This window comes from Nicotiana tomentosiformis, chromosome 8 (assembly GCF_000390325.3).
Source record: "Nicotiana tomentosiformis chromosome 8, ASM39032v3, whole genome shotgun sequence".
Classification (NCBI taxonomy): Eukaryota; Viridiplantae; Streptophyta; class Magnoliopsida; order Solanales; family Solanaceae; genus Nicotiana; species Nicotiana tomentosiformis.
The window spans coordinates 97,579,333-97,604,273 of NC_090819.1; the positions used below are offsets into that span (position 1 = coordinate 97,579,333).

Below are 24,941 nucleotides of genomic sequence, written 5' to 3' on the forward strand. Positions count from 1 at the left end.
TTTTCATTAAACAAAATCACCACACATAATGAACCCAAACTGGTAGGGCATATAATTCACAATTTGTAATTAATTATTCGTAAATTACATCAAAACTTACCGAAATGAGTAACAGAAAGCCACATTTAACCTCACAGGTCTTATTAGTGACCAACATGGAATGATAGGCGTAGTTATCTCCATGGAATCTCCAAACATGAGTAAACACATAAGTAGATTATAGAATTACTAAGCTCACTCATAAGTGGAGCACCATAGGAGGACTCATTTCGATACTGAGAACCGAATCAAGTTAAGAAAATTATTCCATTTATATTAAATCGAGGTCGTACTTGTAATGACACCATCTGATGTAGCGACCTCCGCCATACCGTAAAACAAATATATCAACAGCTGGGTCTCCACCTCTAGGACGCCTTTTACCTGTCTGTCCTCCACCCCTAACTAGTTGTGTGGGTGGTGTAGTAACTGCAATGGGGCACGTAGCCTGAGTGCTTTGATGAAATATGTCTCTCCCAAGTTTGGGACAATTTTTATTTTCATGATGTGCCTAGTATCAACGTATTCATAACAACCCCTTTGCGGGTTTGGCTGCTCATATTGAGTCTGTGCCAGATAACTGGAATAACCATTGTAGGAAACTCATGTCGGTGGTCCATTAAACAAACTTACTGGAGCACACCGAGTAATTCGATGTGCGGACCGGGCTAGCCGACTGCCCGAGCCCCCGCCATAATGATTTATACTTGCATAGTAGAATCCACTGAATCCCCAGAACCTCGAGACATCTTGGTCTCCTTAGTTTCTTTTTTTCATCACCCCGAACACGTTCTAATATCTTGGCAATTTCTACTACTAGCAGAAATGAAGTATCAGCCTATAGCTCCCGAGTCGTACAAAATTTTACGATTATAATTGGGTCCTCTAATGAGTGTGTGGACTCGCTCTCTGGTTGAAGGAAGCAAAGTAGGAATATGATGCGCTAACTTATTGAACCTGATGGCATATTATGTCACAGTCATGGTGACCTGACGCAACCGTTCAAACCCTATGCGCCACGCATTACGGAGAGTCCGAAAAATAAACTCTTTCAAAAGCATTTATGAGAACTGAGCCGAATGGGCGGTGTTGCATTGGCTGGTCTGCCCTCTAAATAGGCTTGCCACAAACACCAGTGGAGAATTATCTCTCCCAAGGCCAATTTCTTCTTTTGTTATGCTGACTCAACACTGTTGAGCTGACCCATTTCTTAACATACTCTTCGATTCTTTTTTGGGGTAACTCTTACCCCTATTTATACACAACGATCACAAAAGTAGAGCTCCATATAGACAAATCTTGGCACGAATCACATAGTTCAGAATCTCGTCAACAACTGTACTTCATCCGAAGCACCCCAAAATCCGCAACCGTAACGTCCATGCTGAGTAGACCTTATGTAATTTTAGAGTTGTTTCTATACCGCAAGTCCCAACCTTATCCTCTACAAAATCTCAGGCCTTAAACATATGTAAATTTTAGGGAACCTTATAGTACCACATATATACATTTCAGGCCAAAACTGATATAACACATGACCCCGCAATCCACCCATTGTTAGTGGACTCCCCCACTCGGCGCGAAGTCATAGGTCACAATGTCCGATGATCCACAATAATAATCTTCACAGGTCGTATAAATCAACCAGACACCAACGTCCGTTGCACCCCCCATATGATTCACTAGGTGATCTCTCAATACGACTGCATCTTCAGTCGGAACCACATATTGAGGCAATGTTTGAGCATCTCTGGCTCCCTCGTAGTCCATCTGCGGCATCACGAACCGTCGACGCACAACTGATATCGAGTGCGCAAGGTTATACACGAGTGGATACAAAAGAATATAAGATATATGTTTCAAGCTAAATCATTGTCGCACGATAAGGAATCAAAGAAGTGAATTTTTCCTAACAGTTCCATAGCCTCTCAAAGATAAGTATAGACGTCTCCGTACCGATCCGCAAAATAAATCATCAATAATATTTTTCCACAATAAAGAGTTCACGGCTCCATCACAATGAGTACGAAAATCTTACAAAAATATTCAGGAATAAATAATTCAGGAAAATAATATTTCAAAATCTTTAATACGTTGCTTCAATATCAAATTTAAAAATGTCAAATACTTCATATTAATAATATTTAATTTAAAGAAAATCAACCTTCAAATAAATTTTGAATCAAATTGCACGGGTGGATATAGCCTCATGCTCTCATGAATCACTGCATTCAAGTAATGCATTTGATTTATTTGTTCAAACGTCAAGAACTCTTGATCTTGTTGCATAATTCGACTCAATTCTTCCCGGATTCTTAATTCAACGTCAGGGTGACTCGTTAGCAGCCAGAATATGCTTGTTAATACAGAGGCCACGGTGTCACGCCCCGCCAAAATGAAACTTATCACAATGTCTCTTAAATATTTTTCATTGTTAATAATGCCCATGAATCTTGATAAAAGATCTTGATGATTAGAATAGCCCAATTTTCTCTTTTGCCTTATGACTTCCCTTGCAAGAACATCAATATTTTCAATGGCCTTCTTTAATTTTCTCTCTGTTCCAATATCTAAAAGCTTTATCACCACGAATTGTACTACCTTCCAAGGCCGTTATAGCTAGTTTTCGATGTTGTTTAAGTATGTACTTTGATTTTAACACAATCTTTTAATGTTATTAGTTTCTCGGTACATGAGTTGCGCGTGTATGCCAACTCATGTAATACATGATTTGTAAAATAATATTAATATTATTAAAATTAAATTTAGAATAAGTAATTACACATAAAAGAAGAACTTATAAATTTTTATGAATAATAAATGTGGATCGGCGTGACTTATTGTCGAGGTTAATATTTTCACAAGAAAATACAAAGTTGATGAACTTACAAGGTATATCAAACAAATTAAATTTTGATTCTTCACTCAAATAACCACAATTCAAGAATCTGAACTGGAATCTGAACTGACTTTTAGGTGGTCTGATATTATAAATACATTTTATGTATAATTTTTAAACTCATAAATATTTACCAAAAACTAAGATAAATTCCATGAAGAGAGCTGATAACATTAATGTATAATTTAAGAGGAAAAAAAAAAACAATTCCCCAACAATACTAGTAAAAATATTCTTCTAGGATTATCATAATTCATAGGTGGGGACATAGGTGCAACTTGTCCTAGTGTGCATTGACGCAACTTTCATCTACCGAAAATGGAATATTTCTATTCTGAAACAACCTTGCCCAATGTAGGCCAAATGCAACATACCCACGTGAAATATTAAAGACCTAAAGCCAATATCTCCATGTTGAACCATATTCGGGGCCATATTACTAGCTAGAAAAATTCAAAAGGCACCTCCTCCACCTAACGACCACCGGAAGCCCACCTTTCACGGTGGCCGTCAACCCCGGATCGAACATGATATCACCGCCGGCCGCCACGGCCCGAACGTCGAAGTGTTGTACCATAGAAGCCACTACACACTTCATTTCCATTAGTGCCATTTCCTTGCCTAAACACACCCCAACTCCACCTTGAAAAACAGGGTATTTAAAAGGACTCTCTTGAAACAATATACCATTTTTTAGCCAACGTTCTGGCTTGAAATCCATATAATCTTGGCCCCATATATTTTCCATTGCATTGTACGCCTTAGTTTATTTTGGTGATTCTTTTGAAGTAATCGAGAGAGCTTTTTGAGTTACCGTTTAAATTAAGATCGAAAAATATTCGCAAGAAGTTTCTCTTAGATCATTCCTACCAATAGATTCTTGCAAGTTTCACTGCACTTCACATTACTTTATTTGAAAATTTTAGATTTAATCAAGAGAGGAATCTGAATCGGAAGTATAAGCTAATCACATATTGAATTCGTGAGAATCGATAGAACATTAACAGTGAAATAAACAGTGTCAAATTCAGGATAGCAGTCTTGCACATATCATGTTAAAACCCTTATTTCTCGCACTGATAATAACTCATTACTCTACTCTCTAGTTCTCTATGATCAATCGTTAATTGCTTTAATTTCAATAGTTAATTTTAATTCATAATTATCCAAAATCAAAGTGTTGATCATCCTGAATAGCGTTTAAGCCCGAAATTACATGAACATTATTTAAATACAATCCTTTTGGAGACGATAATTATACTATACTATCTTTGGCTAGCGAGCATCAATTTCGTGTTGTGTTTTGCACTCATCAAGTATCCCATTCTAGAGATTCTCTCATCGGTGGGGATCTTATCAGGGACTGCTCTCCACGTTAGGAAGGCCATTTTGAAGGGAATTGCCTTGTGCCATATCTTTGTATCAATGATTGAGCTGTTTTTCTTCTGCCTCAATAATTTCGATGCTGAGGATACTGAAAATTCTCCACTACTATCTGGTGTTTATACAGCTTTATCCAGTTTATCACGATGCTCATGTTACTCAAAATGTTCCGCACAGCTTCTAGCCATATTACCTCGGTGGTGTCTTCTTGACTTCTATGTTTACTTGTTGTTGGTTTCGTTGTATCTTTGTATTTTTACTTCAGTTTTTTAATTGGTGTGCTTGTTGTTGTCCTTCTTTTTACTTTCCCTAAGCCAAGGATCTTTCGGAAACAGCTCTCTGCCTTCTTGAAAGTAAGGGTAAGGTCTACGTACATACTACCCTACCCAGAACCCACTTGTGAGATTATAGTGGGTCGGTTGTTATTGTTGTTGGTGGTGGTGGTGGTGGTGGTGTCTTCTTGAAACTCTCCATTCACCAGAACTTTGTTTAGTTTGATATATTTGGGTTTGACATCCATTGGTAAGTGATTGAATAGTGATCGGATAATTTCCCAATTGTCAAACCAAAAGGATATCTCACCCTCTCCTATAATCCAGACAATATGTTCTTTAACCTCTCGTCTAATCTTGCATAAGTTCCTCCAACATATCGAGGCTCTATTACCTGGCTGCTTTTGTCATTGGGTGGCCTCTGTGAAAATATTTGGCTAGCATAAAATCTCTCCATAGAGACTTTTCAGTCCCGATATTCCACTATAATTTTGCAAGAAAAGCTTTACTCACATCATGTAGCCTTTTGAAATTTGTACCTCCTTCCTCGTACGAATAGCATAATTTTGATCATGCCGCCAAGTGGTATCTATCTTTACCATCAGTAGAATTCCAAAACACTCTTGCAAGGATCTTTTCCATTTGAACTAGCACTCATTAGGGGGTTGTAGTGCTGATAACAAATGAACCAGCAAGGCAAGAATATGTGTCTGATAGCCTTTCCTCCTAGAGATAAAAATCTTGATTCACATCCCCTTATCCTACTTGTTACCTTGCTTATCATCTATGAGAAATAGGCTATCTTCTGTCTTCCAACAAAAAGTGAGCATCCCAAGTATTTTATTGGAAAGGTTTGCTGCTGCATACCAGTAATTCTAGCAACTCTACTACAAAATCTTACTTCTGCCTCTGGTGCTTGAATAAAGCAACTTTTGTTCCTGTTTATTAGCTTCCCTGAAATGGCTTCATATGTATTCAAGGATTTCATCACCAGCTTGAGGAACTTTTTCCTACCACTAGAGAACATGATAAGATCATCAGCAAATGGTAGGTGATTTATTTGAGGACCCCGCCTATTTATTGAGAAACTTGAGAATACTTTGTGGTTATATAGCTTATTTAACATGGTAAAAAGTCTACGCTTATAACATGAAATGGGGTCTCCTGTCGCAATCCATTATTGGCCTTGAAAAAGCCATACCTCTGCCCATTAATAATGATGGAATACTAGTTACAGGAAATGTGTCTATGAACTATATTAACCCAGTGCTCTGAGAACTCCAACTTCCTCATTAACTGCACTAGGTATGTCCAGTCTACCCTGTCATATGCTTTACTCACTCATATCCAATTTCATCACGACATTATCCCTATCTTTTGCCTCGTGCATGTCATTTAACAATTTTTGTGCTAGCAAAACATTCTCTGAAATATGCCTACCCCTAATGAAACCTGATTAGTTTGGTGAAATAATCTTAGGTAATATGTGAACCAACCTTGCATTCAATATCTTGAAAACAATTTTACTAGAAACATTACACATGTTGATAGGCCTTAGCTCTGATAAATGCTGGAGGGAATCTACCTTTTGGTAACATAATTAGACAGGTATAGGAGAAAAACTTGGTCATTGTGGCACCCTCAAAGAAAGCCATAACAGCTTCATGCGTATCTTTAGCAATTATAGGCCAGCTTTTTGATAAAATAAATCTGGTCCTAGTGCACCACTGAGATCAATAGAGAAAACACTTTCTTTAATCTCTTCTATCGTGGGAATCGCTATTAGCATTTCATTGTCCTCTTCTGTTACCTTTGGAAGGATACACTCCAACGCAGACAAGTCTCCAGAAGCCTCATTGTCGTTAAAAAAATTCTAAAAATAGTGGATGCCAGCATCTGCAATATCGCTTTCATTTTCTCTCCACCTTCCATCTTCATCCTGGATTTTTTGAATGTTTAGTCGTCTCCTCCTTCCTTTTATAACGCTATGAAAATAAGCTGTATTTTTATCCCCTTCTTCTAACCATTTTAGCCTGGCCTTCTGTCTCAAAACTTTATTCTATAGCTTCAAGAAATGGACGTACTTGGCTTTTGCTTCATTTAACTTTGTCTTGTGTTCCGGTGAGTTGTTTAAAATTACAGCTGCCTCCAGGTAATCTGCTTCTCCAACTGAATATTGAACCGTAAACCCAACATCTCGTAGACCACAATCTATACAACTTAGGAAAGCTACAGCTAAACACTTTAACTTTGATTAATAATAAATAAATAAAAACTTTTTGCCAAAAAAAAAAAAAAAAGTTGGTCAAGCAACCTATTAATTTAGTAAGGAAACATGTAGATTCAATTCAAAATAAAGGGAGTAATATAGGTCTTGAAACTTCCACAAATTGTGAGCTTCAAATTGGAATTTAATCAAAATAAACCCAATTTTAGATGTTAGTGTGTAAAAATTAACCCGTCAAGAAAATATGCGCAAATCGAACTGTCCAAACTCAAACGAGTTAAGCGGGTCATGTACTAACTTCCTAGCACTATATTTAAAGGGCAGACAAATCTTTACTCCTAGTACTAGAACTAGAACTAGAATTCTTGAGAAGCTTCTAGAGTGTTACCTTTAACGCGTTATCCCCAACACACAAACACTTGTCTAACTAAACTGACACCTCTGGCTTCACTGTACAAAACTACAAATGTTAGAAACTTCCAATAACTCACTGTTCCTTCCAAATATCTAACACAAGATATTTTCCAAACTCTTTCTTTCTCATTCTCCTTTCCATCTGTTTTTATCTAGAACCTTCTACTCCACTTCCCATTTTTATATCACTCGGCTCTCACTCTCTTTCATTAATCCCCACAAAACCCACCTCGTAAAACCTTTCAAAAACCGTTAAATCTTAATTGTAATTAGCAACTGAAAAAGTAAAAGGAAATGGAGGAAGAAGTGGGAGTGAAGCGGAAGGAAGAGGGCGATGCCACCGCCGTGACGGCGGCGCCGCTACCAATGGAGGGACTGCATGACATGGGTCCACCACCGTTTCTGAGCAAGACTTATGAAATGGTGGAAGACCCTTCAACGGATGCAGTAATTTCATGGAGCAGAGCAAGGAATAGCTTTATTGTTTGGGACTCTCATAAGTTTTCAACCACTTTGCTGCCTAAGCATTTCAAGCACAGTAATTTCTCCAGTTTCATTCGCCAGCTTAACACATATGTAAGTACTTATCTTTTTACTTCTAACCCACATCTAATTTTGGTATCCTGTGTAGTGTTAGCTTTAGTCTATGATTAATTAGGTTTGTAATTAGCTTAACTCAGACCTTTGAGTAGTTTATTGTGGATCTTGTTGAGAATTATGTCTTGGTGAGGATCAATACCCAAGAACATTGACATTGCTTACTGGTTTTTTGTCATTTGAAATGGTTGAATATTTCCAATTTGATTTAGAGCCCTAGATTCTGGTTTTTTAGCTCCACCTCTAATTAGTTTGAGGTGACTCGTGCTTATTGTTCTGTTGGTTATAGAATAGCCAATTGTCTTAACTGGGAGAGAGATGGCCGAGTCCTAGTTCCTAATTGTTATGTTTACATTCTAATTACTCTATGGTTTTGAAATGATTTAATGATTTCTCCTATTGCGTCCAAGAATTTGTCGGTTCATCTTGCATTATAAGCTGAACTGCTCTATTCTACCTTTCAAAGCTATATACTTTTCCTAGCATCAACAATTCATTGTTTGTTTGGGTGTGCCGAGTGCACATTATTATCCTGCTTTGCATGACTTTGATATATATTTTGCTCCATTAGCTTTAGACAGAAGTTCAGATAGTCTCTGCGGCTGATGGTTGGTGGTTCTGATGAATTCTACTGCTTGTGTTTGATGGTTGTACGATGAATGCTCGAAGAAAGAATCACGTTAGGTTGTTTCTTCTGTTTCAATCTTGGCTCATCATCTATACTTTCTTGTATTTTCTGCAGTAGACTATAAAGTTTCTCAACTCTAACATGATGACAATGCAGGGTTTTAGAAAAGTGGATCCAGATAGATGGGAATTTGCGAATGAAGGTTTTCTAGGCGGACAGAAGCATCTTTTGAAGACCATAAAGAGGAGGAAGAATGTTGGTCAAAGCATGAATCAACAAGGATCCGGCCCATGCATTGAATTAGGTTATTATGGAATGGAGGAGGAGCTCGAAAGACTAAAGCGGGACAAGAATTTGTTGATGACTGAAATAGTTAAGCTTAGGCAACAACAGCAGAGTACTAGAAATCAGATCACTGCAATGGGAGAAAAAATCGAAAGCACGGAGAGGAAACAAGAGCAGATGATGAGTTTTCTAGCCAAGATTTTCAGCAATCCGACTTTTCTCCAGCAATATTTGGATAAATGTGTGCAAAGAAAAGATAAACAACGCATTGAAGTTGGGCAGAAGAGGAGACTTACTATGACCCCCAGTAGTGAGAACCTTCAAGATGTAGTATCAGTTGCCGTAGGAAGTGATCAGCCTATGAACTACTCAACTCGAGATCGTGAAACGGAGCTTACGAATATGGGAGGCGATATGGAAACACTGTTCTCTACTGCATTGGACAATGAATCAAGCAGCAGTGCAAGGCCGGCTTCTGTTGTGACAGCAAGTGCAGCTGATATGGATCCAGTGCCTGAGAATATCTGGGAAGAGTTACTCGGTGAAGATCTGATATCCGGGGAGGGAGCAGAGGAAGTAGAGGAAGTACTGGTTATTGATCAACCTGAACTTGACGTGGAAGTTGAAGATCTTGTTGGGAGAACATCTGAATGGGGTGAGGAATTAGAAGACCTTGTAGATCAAATTGGTTTTCTCTAGGTCCAATAAATGAAGTTTGATGTTGTGGAAATCTAGTTGTTCTCCTTGCACAAGTCCAGTATCCTATACATAATGCATTTTGGTTGTGTTACTGCTAACATGTGTTTGATGATATGTTGTGCATTTTATGTCTCTCCTATAGCAGGGAATGGCAAAGTCGTGGAGGCCTACTAATGTTGCTATTTTGTTAAATTAATGTATCGATTGTACCAATTATTCTTGAAAAGTGGTGCAGAATTTAATTTTTCCTCTTATATTTTTTCAGGTTAAGATGCAGATCTACTTTCATGAAGATTTGAGGCAATCTCTAGTAGGGATCACACGAATATTAAGTATCATACTTTCTCATCTCAATCTGTTTGCTAGACATGTGGATATTCTGTATCTAATTTTGTATATTCGATGAGTGCATTTGCCACCTTGGGCAGTGTGGTGTTGTTTAACTTGTCAGTGTATGCGGCAAGATGCAGTGTGCACCCCTGTACTGGTTGTTACTACATTCTCAGTAAGATTTATTTGAGCTGAGTCTTATGGTTTTGGTAGATGATACTTGTCTAGTTTCAGCTGCCAAGTCTGGTTCTCTGGTGGGTTGTAAATTTCTTTCAGGCTCTATGCAAATCTTCAGCGAAGGCCTGCGAACGCTCAAGTTTTGGTGGAAAACGTCTTGAAATCTTTGTCGTCACCAACTACAATTTATCGCACAGGAATATTACGATAGAGGTATGTGAGTGGCATTTGCATAGTTAAGTGATTTTTCTGTTATAAATAGATAAAATATGAGTAATTTTACTAGATAGTTTCGAATAGATGAGTGATGTCTTGTTAGTAATTAAGTTGGCAAGAAAGTGATCTTTATTTTTTGGTGTAACAATTAATGCCATGGTCTATCTATAACCGCCAACTCATTTACAATTTTATTATCCCATTGCCTTGTTATTATTTTATGGAAGAAATTCTACACATATAAATAGTGGTGGTACTTCCTTGAGTTTGGATATGGGAAAGTATTGTAGGACTATCCTTCAAGGGATCTATTCATGAACCAAATCAAAATGCATGAATATATATTTTATAATTAAGTTTTGAAACAGGTACTCTCTACTCAATTCTTTAACTTATATTTAACGTGCTGAATAGTGCTTACATATATGTGTGCAGATATCAGACAACCAATGTGCCCTTTACCCTTTTCACGCTAAGATGAATGTTACTATGGTAATATTTAATGAATAGAACTAAACTGGTACTATTCCTGCATAGTTGGTTAAATGCATGCATAAATAAACATAATATTGTGGCAGGATAGTTGTAAGCATAATAGATATTCTGATTTACAATCAATCTTAGCCTTTGACTATCATCTATAATCCATATATTATGATGTGAATTGGTTCGCATATGTAGATACTGGAAGTACTACAAGAATTATATATATGCTTCCAAGTCCTAGTCTTTATTCTTACTTTATTGATTTGCTTTATCGTTTACAAAATTGGTAAGTGTTCTAACAAATTATCTAGTATTTATTTGAATGCACTTCTATTTGAATTCACGTAAATCTAAAAGTGATAACACTTGGAAGGAATGAAACGTTTTCGTCCTACGACCTTAAAAAGTGGTTATATTTTTAATTCTTGTTATAACTAATTTTGTTTATGTTTCTGACCACAAGATTGATAATTTAATCTTGTACTTTGGCCTATTATGCAACTAGTTAAGACATATTTAAGTTCTGGTGCACTATAATGATAAGAGTTAGGTTTGAGTCCCAACACATTTTGCCTAACATGCCTTTATATGGGTAAAGCATTGGATTTGAGTCACAATGCGCAATATAGATGAAAGAATCATGAAGCCCGCCCTACTTGATATGCTCCATTCAGTTAAGCGAATGTGGCAACAATATATGATAAGTTTGAAAGACGACAAAATAATTTTTCATGACTGTATGAATGTACGAAGACATGGCAAGGGACGAAATAATAATTTGTCTTCATTATGGTAACTATAAAAGGAGAACAATAAGGGTTCTCGATGTAATCCTTCAAAAAGGTGAAGGAAATATTTACCATCAAAATGGTATGAAAAATTTATAAAGCATGTCACGATAATTATACTCCATTTTTTTTTAAAAGAATGTGACTTGTGATAAGCATTGAGAATGCAGACTCATTCCTGAAGGTGAATGTAGCAATATGTAATAAAAGTAATGAATACAGACGTACAATGCATGATTGGATACATACCACAACTCACCTCTAAGGGAGGTTTGAGACAAAGAAAGATAATGAATATTACTGTATAGTTACATGAATATATCATTGGTCACATACATGTGATACGCCAAAAATATTTTGTCATGCCCTATGAAAGTTATTAAAAGCAAAATTAAAGCAAGAAATTATTTTGCTTATGATGACTTTGAACATGACAATTATTATGATATGATTCTCTTTGTGAAGGAGACATTCATTATATGGATGGTGTGACAAAAGATCTTGTAGTACAAAAGCAGTTAAGAGCTCTGAAAGAACTAATTTGTTACTACCAGGATGAATCAAATTGTTCATGACATTAATATTGTAGTAAGTTTCAATAGAAACATTTTGATTTACAAATATATTAGCCAAAGTGGTTGGCATATTGAGACTTTAAATGAAAAGAAGATTGAATATCTTTATATTACTATAATCATATCGGGTAAATATGAAAGGTTACCTGACTTTTCTTCTATTTGCACTACACAAGTATAAGCATGATGATTCAATCACAAGCCACAAGTAAACTAGAGGTTTACTGAAATAAATATTAGTTGGCATGACCGGTTGACCATCTCGGTTCAATTATGATGCGAAAAATTAATTGAAAATTACATTGGCATATATTGAAGAAATATAAGATTCTTCAACAATTGTGCTGCTTATTCTCATGATATACCAGTTGAGGTTGGGATTGAATCCTTTGATTTCTGGAACGAATAAAAGGTGATAAATATATGGGCCCAGTCACCTTCCACGTAGACCGTTTACTATTATATGATTTTAATAGATGCATCTATTCCATGGTAACATGTGCATTTGTTATCAACTTGCAGTTTGGCTTTTGCAAGATTGATTGTTCAAATTATTAGAGCACGGTTCCAGAATATAAATTATGATGATTTATCTTGATAATACTGGTTTAAATCCAAGTTGGTTTAGCAGAAATTGTATGCCTCCAATTATATCTAAACCATTGGTTATGAGAACAAAACTGCCAAAATAAAATTTGGTATGTGATGTATTATTTAATATACAACAGCACTTGTATGCATCTAGCCAAGTTATGATAAGTTCTCCCTATCACAATCGGTTCAGGGTCAGGAACCAAATAATTTCCATCTAGAAATATGAATGTGCTATATGATTTAATTATTCCACCACAATGCACAAAGATGGATCCCCAAATAAGGCTAGGGATATGTGTTGGTGATCCCAAGAATATGGGAGAAAATGGGCAGCTAAAAAAAGTAATGCATGTAATGAATTATTATGGGTACATCTAGATCCTCGTACGAGAAAATATGAACTTGAAGTTCAAGTGATAATTCATTTGCAAAATATTGCCAGGCGTATTTGCTGACCCAAAGCTAAATGTCATATTTAGCTGCTAATACTCCAAATAAAATAAAGTTCATAATGAATAGAGTCTATGGCATGCATGAAGCATAATAGACTAATCGGAAAGATAAAACTCCTTGAAGAAGGAGAGGAGCAAATGTTCAAGATGGTCATAATAAGGAGGCAAGTGCTCTAAAAGAGCACCACGACATAACACTTCATAAGACCTCATGGGAGAGGCTCAGATACCTGAAAATAATAAGATAAAAAGATCTCAATAAGTTATGTATTTATTGGGTAATAGTAGAACCGATATAAAATGATCGTCGACGATATTGTAAATATAATGTAGCGCTCAATATTATTAATATTGACGAGGATCTTGAGATTAAATCTCTCATGAAATTTGGACAGTTTGGCCAAATAAAAAATACGCAATGAAAATTGATTTCACCTGAAAAATATGAAGTTGGACGGATAGTCCCAACACCTGAAAGTATAAAGCCAGTGGAGGTATAAATGTGTTCTTGTGCGGAAAAAAAAAGGTCAGGTCGATAGACATAAAGACGACTTGTGTCACAAGAAGATTTGTAAATATCCAGGCATTGATTATATAGAGACATGTTCTCCTGTGGTGGATGTCGCCATTTCAGGTTTTAATCTGGCAATACAAGAAAAACGTGATATGCGTATAATGGAAATCATTGAAGGATTTAAATTATTCTGAAGCATATTAAGGTTTCCAAGAAATTTATTAAATAAAGCTTCAAAAATCCTTATACGGATTGAAACAATCAGGGCGCATGTGGTATAATCGCCTGAGTGAGTACCTGTTGAAAGAAAGGGTACAAGAATGATTCAATTTGTTCTTGTGTCTTTATAAAAAGATATGGATCTAAATTTGTTATAATCACCGTATATGTTGATGATTTAAATATCATTGGAACTCCTAGGGAGCTTCCTAAAGCAGTAGACTATTTAAAGAAAGAATTTGAAATGAAAGATCTTGGAAAGACAAAATTTTGTTTTGGTCTACAAATTGAGTATATGAAAGATGGAATTTTTATTCATCAATCAACATACACTAAAAAGATTTTAAAGCGATTCTATATGGATAAAGCACATCCATTACGACCTCATGAAAATAATGAAGAGCTTCTTGGTCCCGAAGTACCATATCTTAGTGCAATTGGTGCACTAATATATCTTTCTAACATTACAAGGTTTGACATAACTTTTTCAGTTAATGTCTTAATAAGATATAGCTCTGCTCCTACAAGGAGACATTGGAATGGAATCAAACATATATTGTGGTATCTAAAAGGGACTACCGATATGAGATTATTTTATGGCAATGATTGTAGTCCCGATCTTGTTGGTTATGCCGATGCTGGGTATTTATCTGACCCACACAAGGCTCGATCTCAACAGGCTATGTGTTTACATATGGAGGCACTGCCATATCTTGGCGATCGACTAAGCAATCAATCATGGCTACGTCATCTAATCATGTTGAGATAATTACTATTTATGAAGCAAGTCGAGAATGTGTATGGTTGAGGTCTATAATATACCTTATTCGAGACAAATCTGGTTTGAAGTGTGACAAACTACCCACAATTTTGTTTGAAGACAATGCAGCATGCATAGCCCAATTGAAGGGAGGATTCATAAAAGGGGATAGGATAAAGCAAATTTCACCGGAGTTATTTTTCACGCATGATTTTCAAAAGAATGGTGATATCAATGTGCAACAGATCCGTTCAAGCGATAATATGGCTGATTTGTTCATCAAATCACTACCGACGTCAACCTTAAAGAAACTAGTGTACAAGATTGGGATGCGAAGGCTCAAGGATGTGAATTGATGTTCTCATCAGGGGGAGTTAATACGTGTTGTACTCTTTTTCCCTTACAAGGTTTTGTCCCACTGGGTTTTCCTTGCAAGGTTTTTAACGAGGCAACCAAAAGGCGTATTTCTAAACATGTGTACTCTTTTTCCTTCACTAGGATTTTTTTCCCATAGGGTTTTTTCCTAATAAGGTTTTAACGAGGCACATTATCTATGGACATCCAAGGGGGAGTATTATAAGAAAAATCAAATTATGGTGGATGTCTACTCTTCCTCCATGATCTTCTCAAATGCTTAATGACATATTCAATGACATATTTTTATGCTTAATGACATATTCAATGACATATTTTTCTTCACTTTTCATGTCTATATAAAGGCCTTGTAATAGATAGGAAAATACACACAATTGAAGAAAAAATACTCTTCCTTCTCTCTATCTCTATTTCTTGTTCATGTTTTACTAAATTGCTTTTATTTCATAACCTGTTCTTGTTCATGTTTTACTAAATTGCTTTTATTTCATAACACAAAGAAGGTAATATCACTTATATGCAAATTTAAACATAGTGTAATATTTAAAGGATAAGTAAATGCGATATTAATAGATCATGCTGACGTACAAGTATGTTATCAGAAGAAAAGCATAGCAATGGCAGGAATGACTCTTTAACTAATTTGCAAAAAAGGTAAAAGCACTAGCTAGTTCTCTGGTTTAAAGAATATGCCAAATTTAGGGTTGCCTACGGGGACATGAAAGGAGACAAAATCTCTTAGACAAATAGTATCAGTTTAATTAATCTCAATAATAAGCAGGACAAAAAAAAATGGTCTCGCCTCAGGGTCCCGACAAAACTCGAAAATGAGAATCCTAATCAGAGTCATGTCCAAATATTCTCTCTTTTTTACAAAGCATCAAAGATGTAACCAAACGAATCGATCTTCGTTAAAATAACCACCCCAAGAATTAAAAGAACATTTCCTGTGATAGTTAGACACTATTTTAGTATATTATCACGTGTAGATATATGGTATCCATAACATGTGTGATGTGTCTTGTGTCTGCCTGTTCTGTTCAAGCAATAGTTGGTTGGTTACCAAAGCTTGATCGCGGTAATATATGTGCACATCTTCTCAGTAGGGTATTAGTATTATCTTCCACTTGCCCCTTAATAACTATAAAGCTAAAATTCTTTGTGTTAAGAGGAGCCATTTGAAGTTTATGTGTGACATCCCAAGGATTCAAAGAGGTTCATTTATGCTAGTCAAATTGGTGTGCGCGCATCCAGCCTGTTACAGTCAGACATCTCTATAATAGCATCCTCATATAACAACATTTCACTATAAAAGTCAAGCTTTTTCCGGAACCAATTTTTATGTTATGTTATAATATATGTTCTCTATAACAACACTTCTCTATAACATCCAAAAATATTCAGAATAAATATTACTGTTATAGAGAGGTTTGACTGTAACTTTGACCTTTCACTAGTAAAAATAAAAACGAAAGTGTCAACTTTGCTTCTGATACTATTTGGAATTGAGCAACTTCATAATCGTTAAAACTTTCTTTAATATTATTATTCCTGCCGTCATGAAACAGTGACGTGTTTGCCATTGGAGTCCATCCATTTTCACATTATGGAGCCCAACAAAGGGCATATATGAGACGATTTTCTAAGGACAAGAATATAAATTAACCAAAATGTAATGGAAACAATTCAGGATAGTACATGATCAAAACTAGTGATCAGGTGAGTAGCTGAGGAAATTGAGCCAAAGTGAAAAGATAGACCAAAACTAGTGGAGTAGTAGCTGAGGAGGTTTAGCTCAAGTGAAAAGATAGTTGAGGCCTTATTCTTCACATTAAGTGAAAGTGGCTCATGACTCCACTCAAAAAAAGGACAATGAAAACACAAAAGTGCATCACAGCAAACATAGTATTTGGAGAATCTCAACATCTGCTCTTGTCTGGACAAGAATAGATTTATTTTATGTATCAATCCAAAATGAAGTTTGGCCTTTTCTAGTAGCTTCATTAGGCACTCTCCCTATATTTTTCCTCTTCCTTTACCTGCCCAACGTTAAAATATCAGCACTTGAAAGTGCAAAACCAAATATAGAGGACCCCACCATTTAAGCATAGCCATCATTAAGAACAAAGACCAACAACTCATGACATGATTTGATCATAGATAAACAAAAAAACAAGGCCGGCTCAACCCCATTAATTTAAAGATTCTCCTAAACATATATGTATATATATGGAATATTTGTTTCCTATGTAGTCAAACATCCTTTTGATCTCCCCCTTCTCCATCAAGAAAAAATATGGAGTTCCTAAGCAAAACCATTCAACAATCAATAGAAAACACTGTAGAAGTAGTAATAAAGTCACCATCTATGGTCTCAACTATCTTGGCCTTTGTAGCTGGTGTTTTGGTATATTTGTATGGACCTTATTGGCGTGTGAGAAAAGTACCTGGTCCTCCAGCTTTTCCCCTTGTAGGACACCTTCCTTTGATGGCTAAATATGGGCCTGATATCTTCTCTGTCCTTGCCAAACAATATGGTCCTGTCTTCAGGTTTGCCTTCATTTCAGAAGGTATTTAGACTCTAATTAATCATTGAAGTCTACATGGTTTATTTGTTTGTTATTCTTACGCAGATTTCATATGGGTAGACAGCCACTAGTTATTGTAGCTGATGCAGAGCTATGCAGAGAAGTTGGGATAAAGAAATTCAAGGACATACCAAATAGAAGCATCCCATCTCCCATTGCAGCATCCCCTCTTCATCAGAAAGGCCTATTTTTTACTAGGTAAAGTAGTGAGCATTTTGCATAATAATTGGCCAGTCTCTTCAAAAGATTTGATGAGGCTTATTCAAGGGGAGCCATGTCCCACCAAGCTAAAAAATAATAGTAATAAAAGGGTTGTCCGGTGCATAAAGCATTCCCTGTTCACGCAGGATTCGGGGAAGGGCCGCACCCCAAGTGGTGTAATGTAGGTAGCCTATCTTGACGTAAGTATCAAGAGCTGATTCCATGGCTCGAGGCTCCCTTATTTGATGATTCTAATTTTGCATAATGGAAAGTGTGATGTTCTACTAGAAGAAACCTAATGGTATGTTAATTACAGGGACTCCAGATGGTCAACAATGAGAAACACTATTCTATCAGTCTACCAGCCATCTTACCTTGCTAAGTTAGTGCCAATCATGCAATCGTTTATCGAGTCTTCAACTAAAAATCTTGATTCTGAGGGAGATCTCACATTCTCTGACCTCTCCCTCAAGTTAGCAACAGATGTAATTGGACAAGCTGCTTTTGGTGTGGATTTTGGACTCTCCAAACCAATATCAGACAAAATGAACCATGAGCAAACTGATAGTGAAGTCCAAGAATTCATCAACCAGCACATTTACTCCACAACACAACTCAAAATGGACTTATCAGGTTCTGTTTCAATCATATTGGGATTGCTTGTTCCGATTCTTCAAGAGCCATTTCGCCAAATCCTCAAGAGAATTCCTGGCACTATGGATTGGAAAGTAGAACGAACAAACAAGAATTTAAGCAGGAGGTTAGATGAGATAGTGGCAAAGAGGATGGAGGAAAAAGATCGCGGTTCAAAGGACTTCTTATCGCTTATACTGCAGGCAAGGGAGTCAGAGAAGTTAGCTAAGAATGTTTTCACCTCAGATTATATCAGTGCTGTAACTTATGAGCACTTACTTGCTGGTTCTGCAACAACATCTTTTACTTTGTCTTCTATTATCTATTTGGTTGCTGGCCATCCAGAGGTTGAGCAGAAGTTGCTTGCAGAGATAAATGCTTTTGGCCCTGATGACCAAATACCCACTGCCAATGATCTTCAGCAGAAATTCCCATATCTTGATCAGGTATTGCCAAAATTTGTTTAATCTTCGAATCAATTCTAAAAAACTACAGGCAGAAAAATAAAAAAATGAGAACATGTCGACAAAGCCAATCTCATTCTTCTTGTAATTGTTTACAAATTTTTTAGGTAATCAAAGAAGCAATGAGGTGTTACGTTGTCTCGCCCTTAGTTGCCAGAGAAACATCATCTGAGGTGGAGATTGGAGGCTATAAACTTCCTAAGGTTCATATCCATTTTCTCTATAACGATTATCTTTTTTTTTAAACTCATCCATGAGGTAGATTTACAGGTATCGGAGAGGGAAGGGATTGGTTCTACTTAAATCAATCTCGTGATTAGTATTTTAACATATTTTTTATAATTAAGCAGGGGACATGGGTTTGGTTGGCTCTTGGAGTTCTTGCTAAGGATTCAAAGAACTTCCCCGAACCAGAGAAGTTTAGACCAGAGAGATTCGATCCAAACTGTGAAGAGGAAAAACAAAGACATCCTTATGCAAATATTCCATTTGGAATAGGGCCTCGAGCATGCATAGGACAGAAGTTCTCCATACAAGAAATTAAACTCTCGCTAATTCATTTATATCGCAAGTACATTTTTCGACATTCTCCCCTAATGGAAAAGCCATTGGAACTTGAGTATGGTATAGTACTTAACTATAAGCATGGAGTCAAGGTTCAAGCCATCAAGCGTAAATGAAAGTTTCCAACATTAAGAGATGAGAAATGGCGAGAGCTCAATCTTGAACAAGCTTGAACATTAAACCAAAATACAGATTTGTAATTTTCACTAGCTCAAATATAGCTTGGTTTCAAAAATAGAAATATTGCCTGTACCTCCATTTTATTACACATAAAAGAGATGTTAATACTTCAATGTTTCTGGTTTTCATCAAATTTCATCCATAGTCGCACAGTCAAGATATGATCAACTTATCTCAGAAAATTTATGATAATAGAGGACATGATCTATATAATAACATACAATACTACGAATGACAATCCACAAACTAAGTCCAGAGAAAATTAAGCATACCCAACTCCACCTTTTGAGTTTTTCTACAACAACAAGCTGTTGTAACCGTTGCCATTAGCCTAGTCATTCTATGATTACTCAAAGACCGACACAATTCTCTTTGTCCCTTGGTCTGGAGAATTTATCCATTCGAGTAGGAAGACAAAGAGGCCCTGTCATATTGTCATAACCAGCACAACTCTTCGAGTCACCATTACTGAGTAAGCCAGAGTTCTTAAGAAACTGGAACTCATCCATTGACTGTCTAAGGATTCTCTGATTTCTCTGCTTGGCCTTTGTTGACTCAGTTAAGCTCATGTAATTTGGTCGACTACTATTGCTGTCTTCAGTCCTATCTGATGCCAACATTGTGTTCCCAGATATTGGCGTTGTTGATGTGCAGAATGAAGAGGAAGCTGAACTCTCATCATATCTAAATTCAGAACTCGGGCTAGATGAAGAACGAGCAGCATGGCCTATCACCAACGGAGGTTTTGCTGATATCCTTTTGGTCATATTGTTCTTCTTCACTTTCACAGAGCAAGGTTCAGATGTCTTCAACTGATTGTCCTTAGCCTTTGGTGTGGTCTCCAAAGAATCGGTATAAGCTTGTTCCATCAATCTGTTTTCCCATGGCCGTGCTGCCATCCAACGTTCTAACCAACTCCATCCACAGTTACTCTTATCATAATCAAGATTTTTTAAAGATGGAACCGAGATAGTGGTTCTAGAATCAAAATTCTGGCTTGATTTCGACTGCTGCATTAAGTAAACCATCCAATCATTTACTACAGGTCAAAAAGATGTCAAATTAGTCTGCTTTCTAAATGATACAGTATTTACCTTTTGAGCTTGAGAGTATGCGAGTGCTCTTTCTCTTTTTAAGACTCCCTCTTGCCTCATTTGTATCTTTGTTTTAACCTCTTCAAGAGTCCCTTTAAGGTCACACCATCCTTCCTGGAAATTAGAATATGTTTAAGGAAATTTATAACCAGCAAAAAGGACAAGAAGGATAAGTAGTTTGTACCTCAGCTTCTTTCAAAGGATCAAGTTTGCCGCGGTGTTCCTCTAGGATCTTCTGCACAGCTTGCCCCTCTATAGACATACGGACACGACGAGCTCTAACACGGGCTTGTACCCGAACTAGAGCTTGCATACACCTAAGAGTCACTGCAGCCTGCTTCCTTACTTGTCTTCCCCTAACAAGTGCTTGAAGCCTTACCAATCCTTTCAAGGCCCTTAATGCTCTTCTTGCCTACAATTGTAATTCAGAAATACCAAATCAAGATCAATTTGAATAAACACAACTAAAAGTCCCTTGTTTACAAATTTATATACAAACAAAGCAGATCAATCATATCATTTTTCAAGATAAGTGTCAATCTTATCAGCAGAGAGAATCAAATACTGTTCAAACAGATATTTCTGTAAACAATCAGAATTTGATGCATGTACTCTAGACTAGAAAACTATAAAATAAAAGATGTCATGCTGGGATATACTGAGTTCTAATCCCATGCTCACTATGCAAAAAAGATAAAGACAGAAAATTTCTGAGTTTACTGCTAGTTTAACTTAACAAATCTGTATATCATGATATATATGTTCTTCAAAGTAAAGTGCATTTCCCTCATTTCTTATCAGCAATTTGCTATTTAACTCTAACCTCAGGACACCAATAATTAATGCACTATTCCATTCTTAACAGTGACTTTAGAGCTACTGAGCTACCATGCGACTTTAACACAACTATTCAGGGAAAAGGCCATCATGAATCATGATTCTAAGGCCGACCCAGGATTTGAAGGTCACAGGTGCACTTTTTGATTCAACCAAAATTTGCTTTGCATATAGGTCACTCACTACCAATATATTACTATTTTCTAAAAACATATCATGTACGCATTAAATTTTTGCCCGACTTTACGGGTGCCAGTGACCCCTCTACCTATAGCATAGGTCCGCCCCTAGCCAAGAGAAAGGATAAATACTTGACCAGCAGCTTTTGAGATATAATAGAACTTTGATTGGAAGAGTGTAGCATATACAAAATGAAACAAGTGGGGAACTTAGTCAGGTTACACTAATCTTAAGCACGAAATAGAACAAGAAAGAAGGAATAAAGAGAATACAACTAGTGAATACCAAGAAACCACGAAAGGCAGTTTGAATCCTGATAGCAGCCCATTCTTCCCTCACTGCTTTAAAATCTTTAGGAGGAGCTCTAACCACAGTAGCTACAGCAGCTGAGTAAGCATCATTATTCACTGATGATGAATCTGACCCTTCTGACCCAACACCACCATTTCTATGCTTAAATCCCTTCCACGTAGACCCCCCAATATCCACTGATGAACTCCTCCACAGCTTCCATTTCTTGCTCTTTCCACTCACCTTCTCCTTGAAAAAAGAGATAAAACATGTACACAAACAGTTAACTCTCTGTATATCTAAAAAGATTGAATTTTTAGTGCAGATTTGAGCTTACATGATCTTCTTTTTCAGACTTCTTGAATCCTATCAGAGCTTTCACCCATTTTCCAGAAGCACCCATTTTCTTGTTTTTTTCTTAAAAACCCAACTTCAATTTCTGTTCAAGAAAACAAGCTACCCTTGTTTGCAGAAAGATAAAGAAAATTTTTAGACAACAAAGCTTTCAATTTTCGAGAAGTCAAAAACAAGTAGTACTACTTTTAAGTAAAAATAGTTGTGTAGATATCAATGCAACAAAGAAACAAAAGAGAGTTAAAGCAGAAAGAGAAAGATTCTTGTTAACTACCCAAAACTAATGCTTCACTTTGAAGGGAAAAGAATTTAACAGACTCAGGAATATTAATGAGGTAAAAATGACTTTTTTTCTTTTCAAAATGACTTGAAAACAGAAAAAGATTGCAACTTTAATGGGTTTTTTTTAGATATGGGGTAGTGGGTGTAGTGGGGGTGGTGGGTAACCGAGGCTTATGCTACTTGACTACATTGTGCAAAGAGCCGTTGCGTTTTGAAATTCAAAAAAATAAGATAACAATAGGACACGACCAGAGTTGTGTTTGTGTTCCATTTTTCCCGCTCTGAGACGTGGGAACAAAAAATGACAGTTTTGTTTGAATTTATAAGAATTAGGAGTCAGTGCAGAAGCCATAAATTCAATAAGAAATTCAGGAAGAACTCAAAGGAATTCAATATATATACATTAAAAAAATATTTTAACCTAGTGTAATTTTTTGGCGAAGAGAATTCAGATCTTCCTTCCTCCGCCCATAAGGAGCAGAGCAACATTTACTCATACGGGTTCAGCAAAATTAAACAATTCAGCTCAAATCTAATATTTACGTTAAATATTTATTTACTATATATAAGCAATTTCTCCAAATTAATAAGCTCTTTTTTATAAAATTTAGAATTCACAAACTCAAAATCCTAATTTTTTTTTTTGACAAGAATGGAACCCAAGTGCTTTTGGATTTGACCCTAAAAAGGCACGACCCGTTTTATGAAAAGACTCAAATAACACCACAAACAACCAGACAAAGAATCTAAAAAGTCAGTGCTCTTAAGATATCTCTTTCTCTCTCTTCTTCGTCTATCTCACTCCCTCTCTTTTCTGTTTTGGTGTACAAACAAACAATACTACAAACATTTATGAACGACCTTTTTTTAAAAAGAAAAGTGTAGTTAAAGGTAATATAAAATGAAAAGACAGAATGGTGTTGCATTGGATCCCATCTGGTACTGTCCTCTGCTCTGTCTTTTGGGTTTTTGGATCAACAGTCATAGGATTCAAATTCAAGTGCCCAATTATTGGATTTTATTTCTTCAATTTTACCCTCCTATATTTTCTTTTCAACCTAGCATGATAATTTTATGATAATATAATTACTCACTGTCCTAATTAATGAGTCATAGTTCAAAGAGTCAAATATTTTAATTTTGATCATGAATTCGGACATAGAACTTTTACGTCTTTTGAAATAAAATTTACATACTTAAAAATTACATAAAAAATACTATAAGTCATACATAATAATTAATAATTTAAAATATTTAAAAAATATATGAAAAATTATGTTCAATGAAAAACTCATGCGATTCTTAAAATTCGAACACTTCACATAAAATTAAGAAGTATGGAGTATGGAAAATGTAGTTAGTAGCCTCCTATCATAAAAACAAATAACTTGAGTTTGGAATACAAGGATCAACACGTCTAATTAATTTTTATATGAATTTAGACAAATAATAAACTAATTTTTATATATATTTTTTAAATAAAATTTACAAATTCAGAAACTATATGATTTGTACTATAGATAAGAAATTTCAAAGTTATATACTTAAGAAAAGCTAATTAACAAAGTGTTAATCATGAAAAAAGAGTTTGACTCGTTAAATAGTACTTTCTTCGTTTTACTTTATGTGATATAATTTGAACCGATATAGAGTTTAAGAAAAAAAAAATATATTTTTGAAACTTGTGGCATAAATATGTCAGATCATTTGTGTGGCTATAAAACTTTTGAAACTTCTGTGCTTAACATGACATTTGTGGGATTATTAAAACTTATGATTAAGGTTAAATGAAAAAGTTTAAAGTTAATTATTTTCAAATATAAACTATATAATTCTTTTTAAAACGGACTAAATAAAAGTGTATCAAATAAAGTGTTTCATACTTTTTGGGAGAAACTAATCCTAAGTTTGTAGGTATTGCTATCAATGTTGTAAAAAGCTTTATTGGGACTTGTCTCGGAGCTCACCCGTGGCGGGTCACTATCAAAACGCCCCGAGGGTCACATGTAGGGCTTAGCTCTATGAGGCGTATGCCTCAAGCGGCCGACTGTACTCTCCATGCTCGAGGCTTGCATTACAGTTCCTAACGCAAATCACACATTGAATTCCTTAATTAACACTATTGACCGTTAAAATTCTTTAAAAATAAATTATTGAAGTTCTATTTCATTTGTAGAAATATGAAGATTGAGAGTAACTCCTAATAATGAGTCATACTACTGCATATTTACTAATTGAGAACATCTGAGGATAAATATCATTTGAATATTTATTTGAATATATTTTCTGAATGGGTAGCCAAAATTTACACTTTTACTTACTATAAGTTTTCATATCTTAGTTT

At 35.9% G+C, this 24,941-nt stretch overlaps 3 protein-coding genes and 1 long non-coding RNA gene across 5 annotated transcripts; 2 read left to right on the forward strand and 2 right to left on the reverse strand.

The window, feature by feature from the left end:
• Positions 1-7,357: 7,357 nt before the first annotated feature.
• On the forward strand, positions 7,358-10,363 carry LOC104105226 (heat shock factor protein HSF30). 2 transcript variants are annotated; one of them, XM_009614441.4, is made up of 3 exons: positions 7,358-7,810; positions 8,616-9,399; positions 9,709-10,363. In XM_009614441.4, the coding sequence occupies exons 1-3, from the start codon at positions 7,529-7,531 to the stop codon at positions 9,711-9,713; spliced, it is 1,071 nt and encodes a 356-aa protein (XP_009612736.1). In that variant the 5' UTR covers positions 7,358-7,528; the 3' UTR covers positions 9,714-10,363. The 2 variants fall into 2 exon arrangements, with proteins under 2 accessions (XP_009612736.1, XP_009612082.1); XM_009613787.4 differs by having other exon boundaries at positions 8,616-9,769.
• A 6,700-nt stretch (positions 10,364-17,063) lies between these two features.
• Positions 17,064-17,718, reverse strand: LOC117275116 (uncharacterized). The gene is made up of 2 exons (XR_004505280.2): positions 17,649-17,718; positions 17,064-17,469 (listed from the first exon to the last, which is right to left on the reverse strand). It is a non-coding gene; the product is annotated as an uncharacterized lncRNA (long non-coding RNA).
• LOC104089865 (cytochrome P450 711A1) lies at positions 17,226-19,672 on the forward strand. Its single transcript, XM_009594869.4, has 5 exons — positions 17,226-17,479; positions 17,563-17,715; positions 18,035-18,797; positions 18,923-19,018; positions 19,166-19,672. Exons 1-5 carry the CDS (start codon positions 17,226-17,228, stop codon positions 19,493-19,495), a joined length of 1,596 nt encoding a protein of 531 aa, XP_009593164.1. The 3' UTR covers positions 19,496-19,672.
• LOC104089866 (protein IQ-DOMAIN 6) lies at positions 19,657-22,881 on the reverse strand. Its single transcript, XM_009594870.4, has 5 exons — positions 22,299-22,881; positions 21,956-22,210; positions 20,838-21,065; positions 20,654-20,767; positions 19,657-20,569 (listed from the first exon to the last, which is right to left on the reverse strand). Exons 1-5 carry the CDS (start codon positions 22,362-22,364, stop codon positions 19,910-19,912), a joined length of 1,323 nt encoding a protein of 440 aa, XP_009593165.1. The 5' UTR covers positions 22,365-22,881; the 3' UTR covers positions 19,657-19,909.
• Between the last annotated feature and the right edge of the window lie 2,060 nt (positions 22,882-24,941).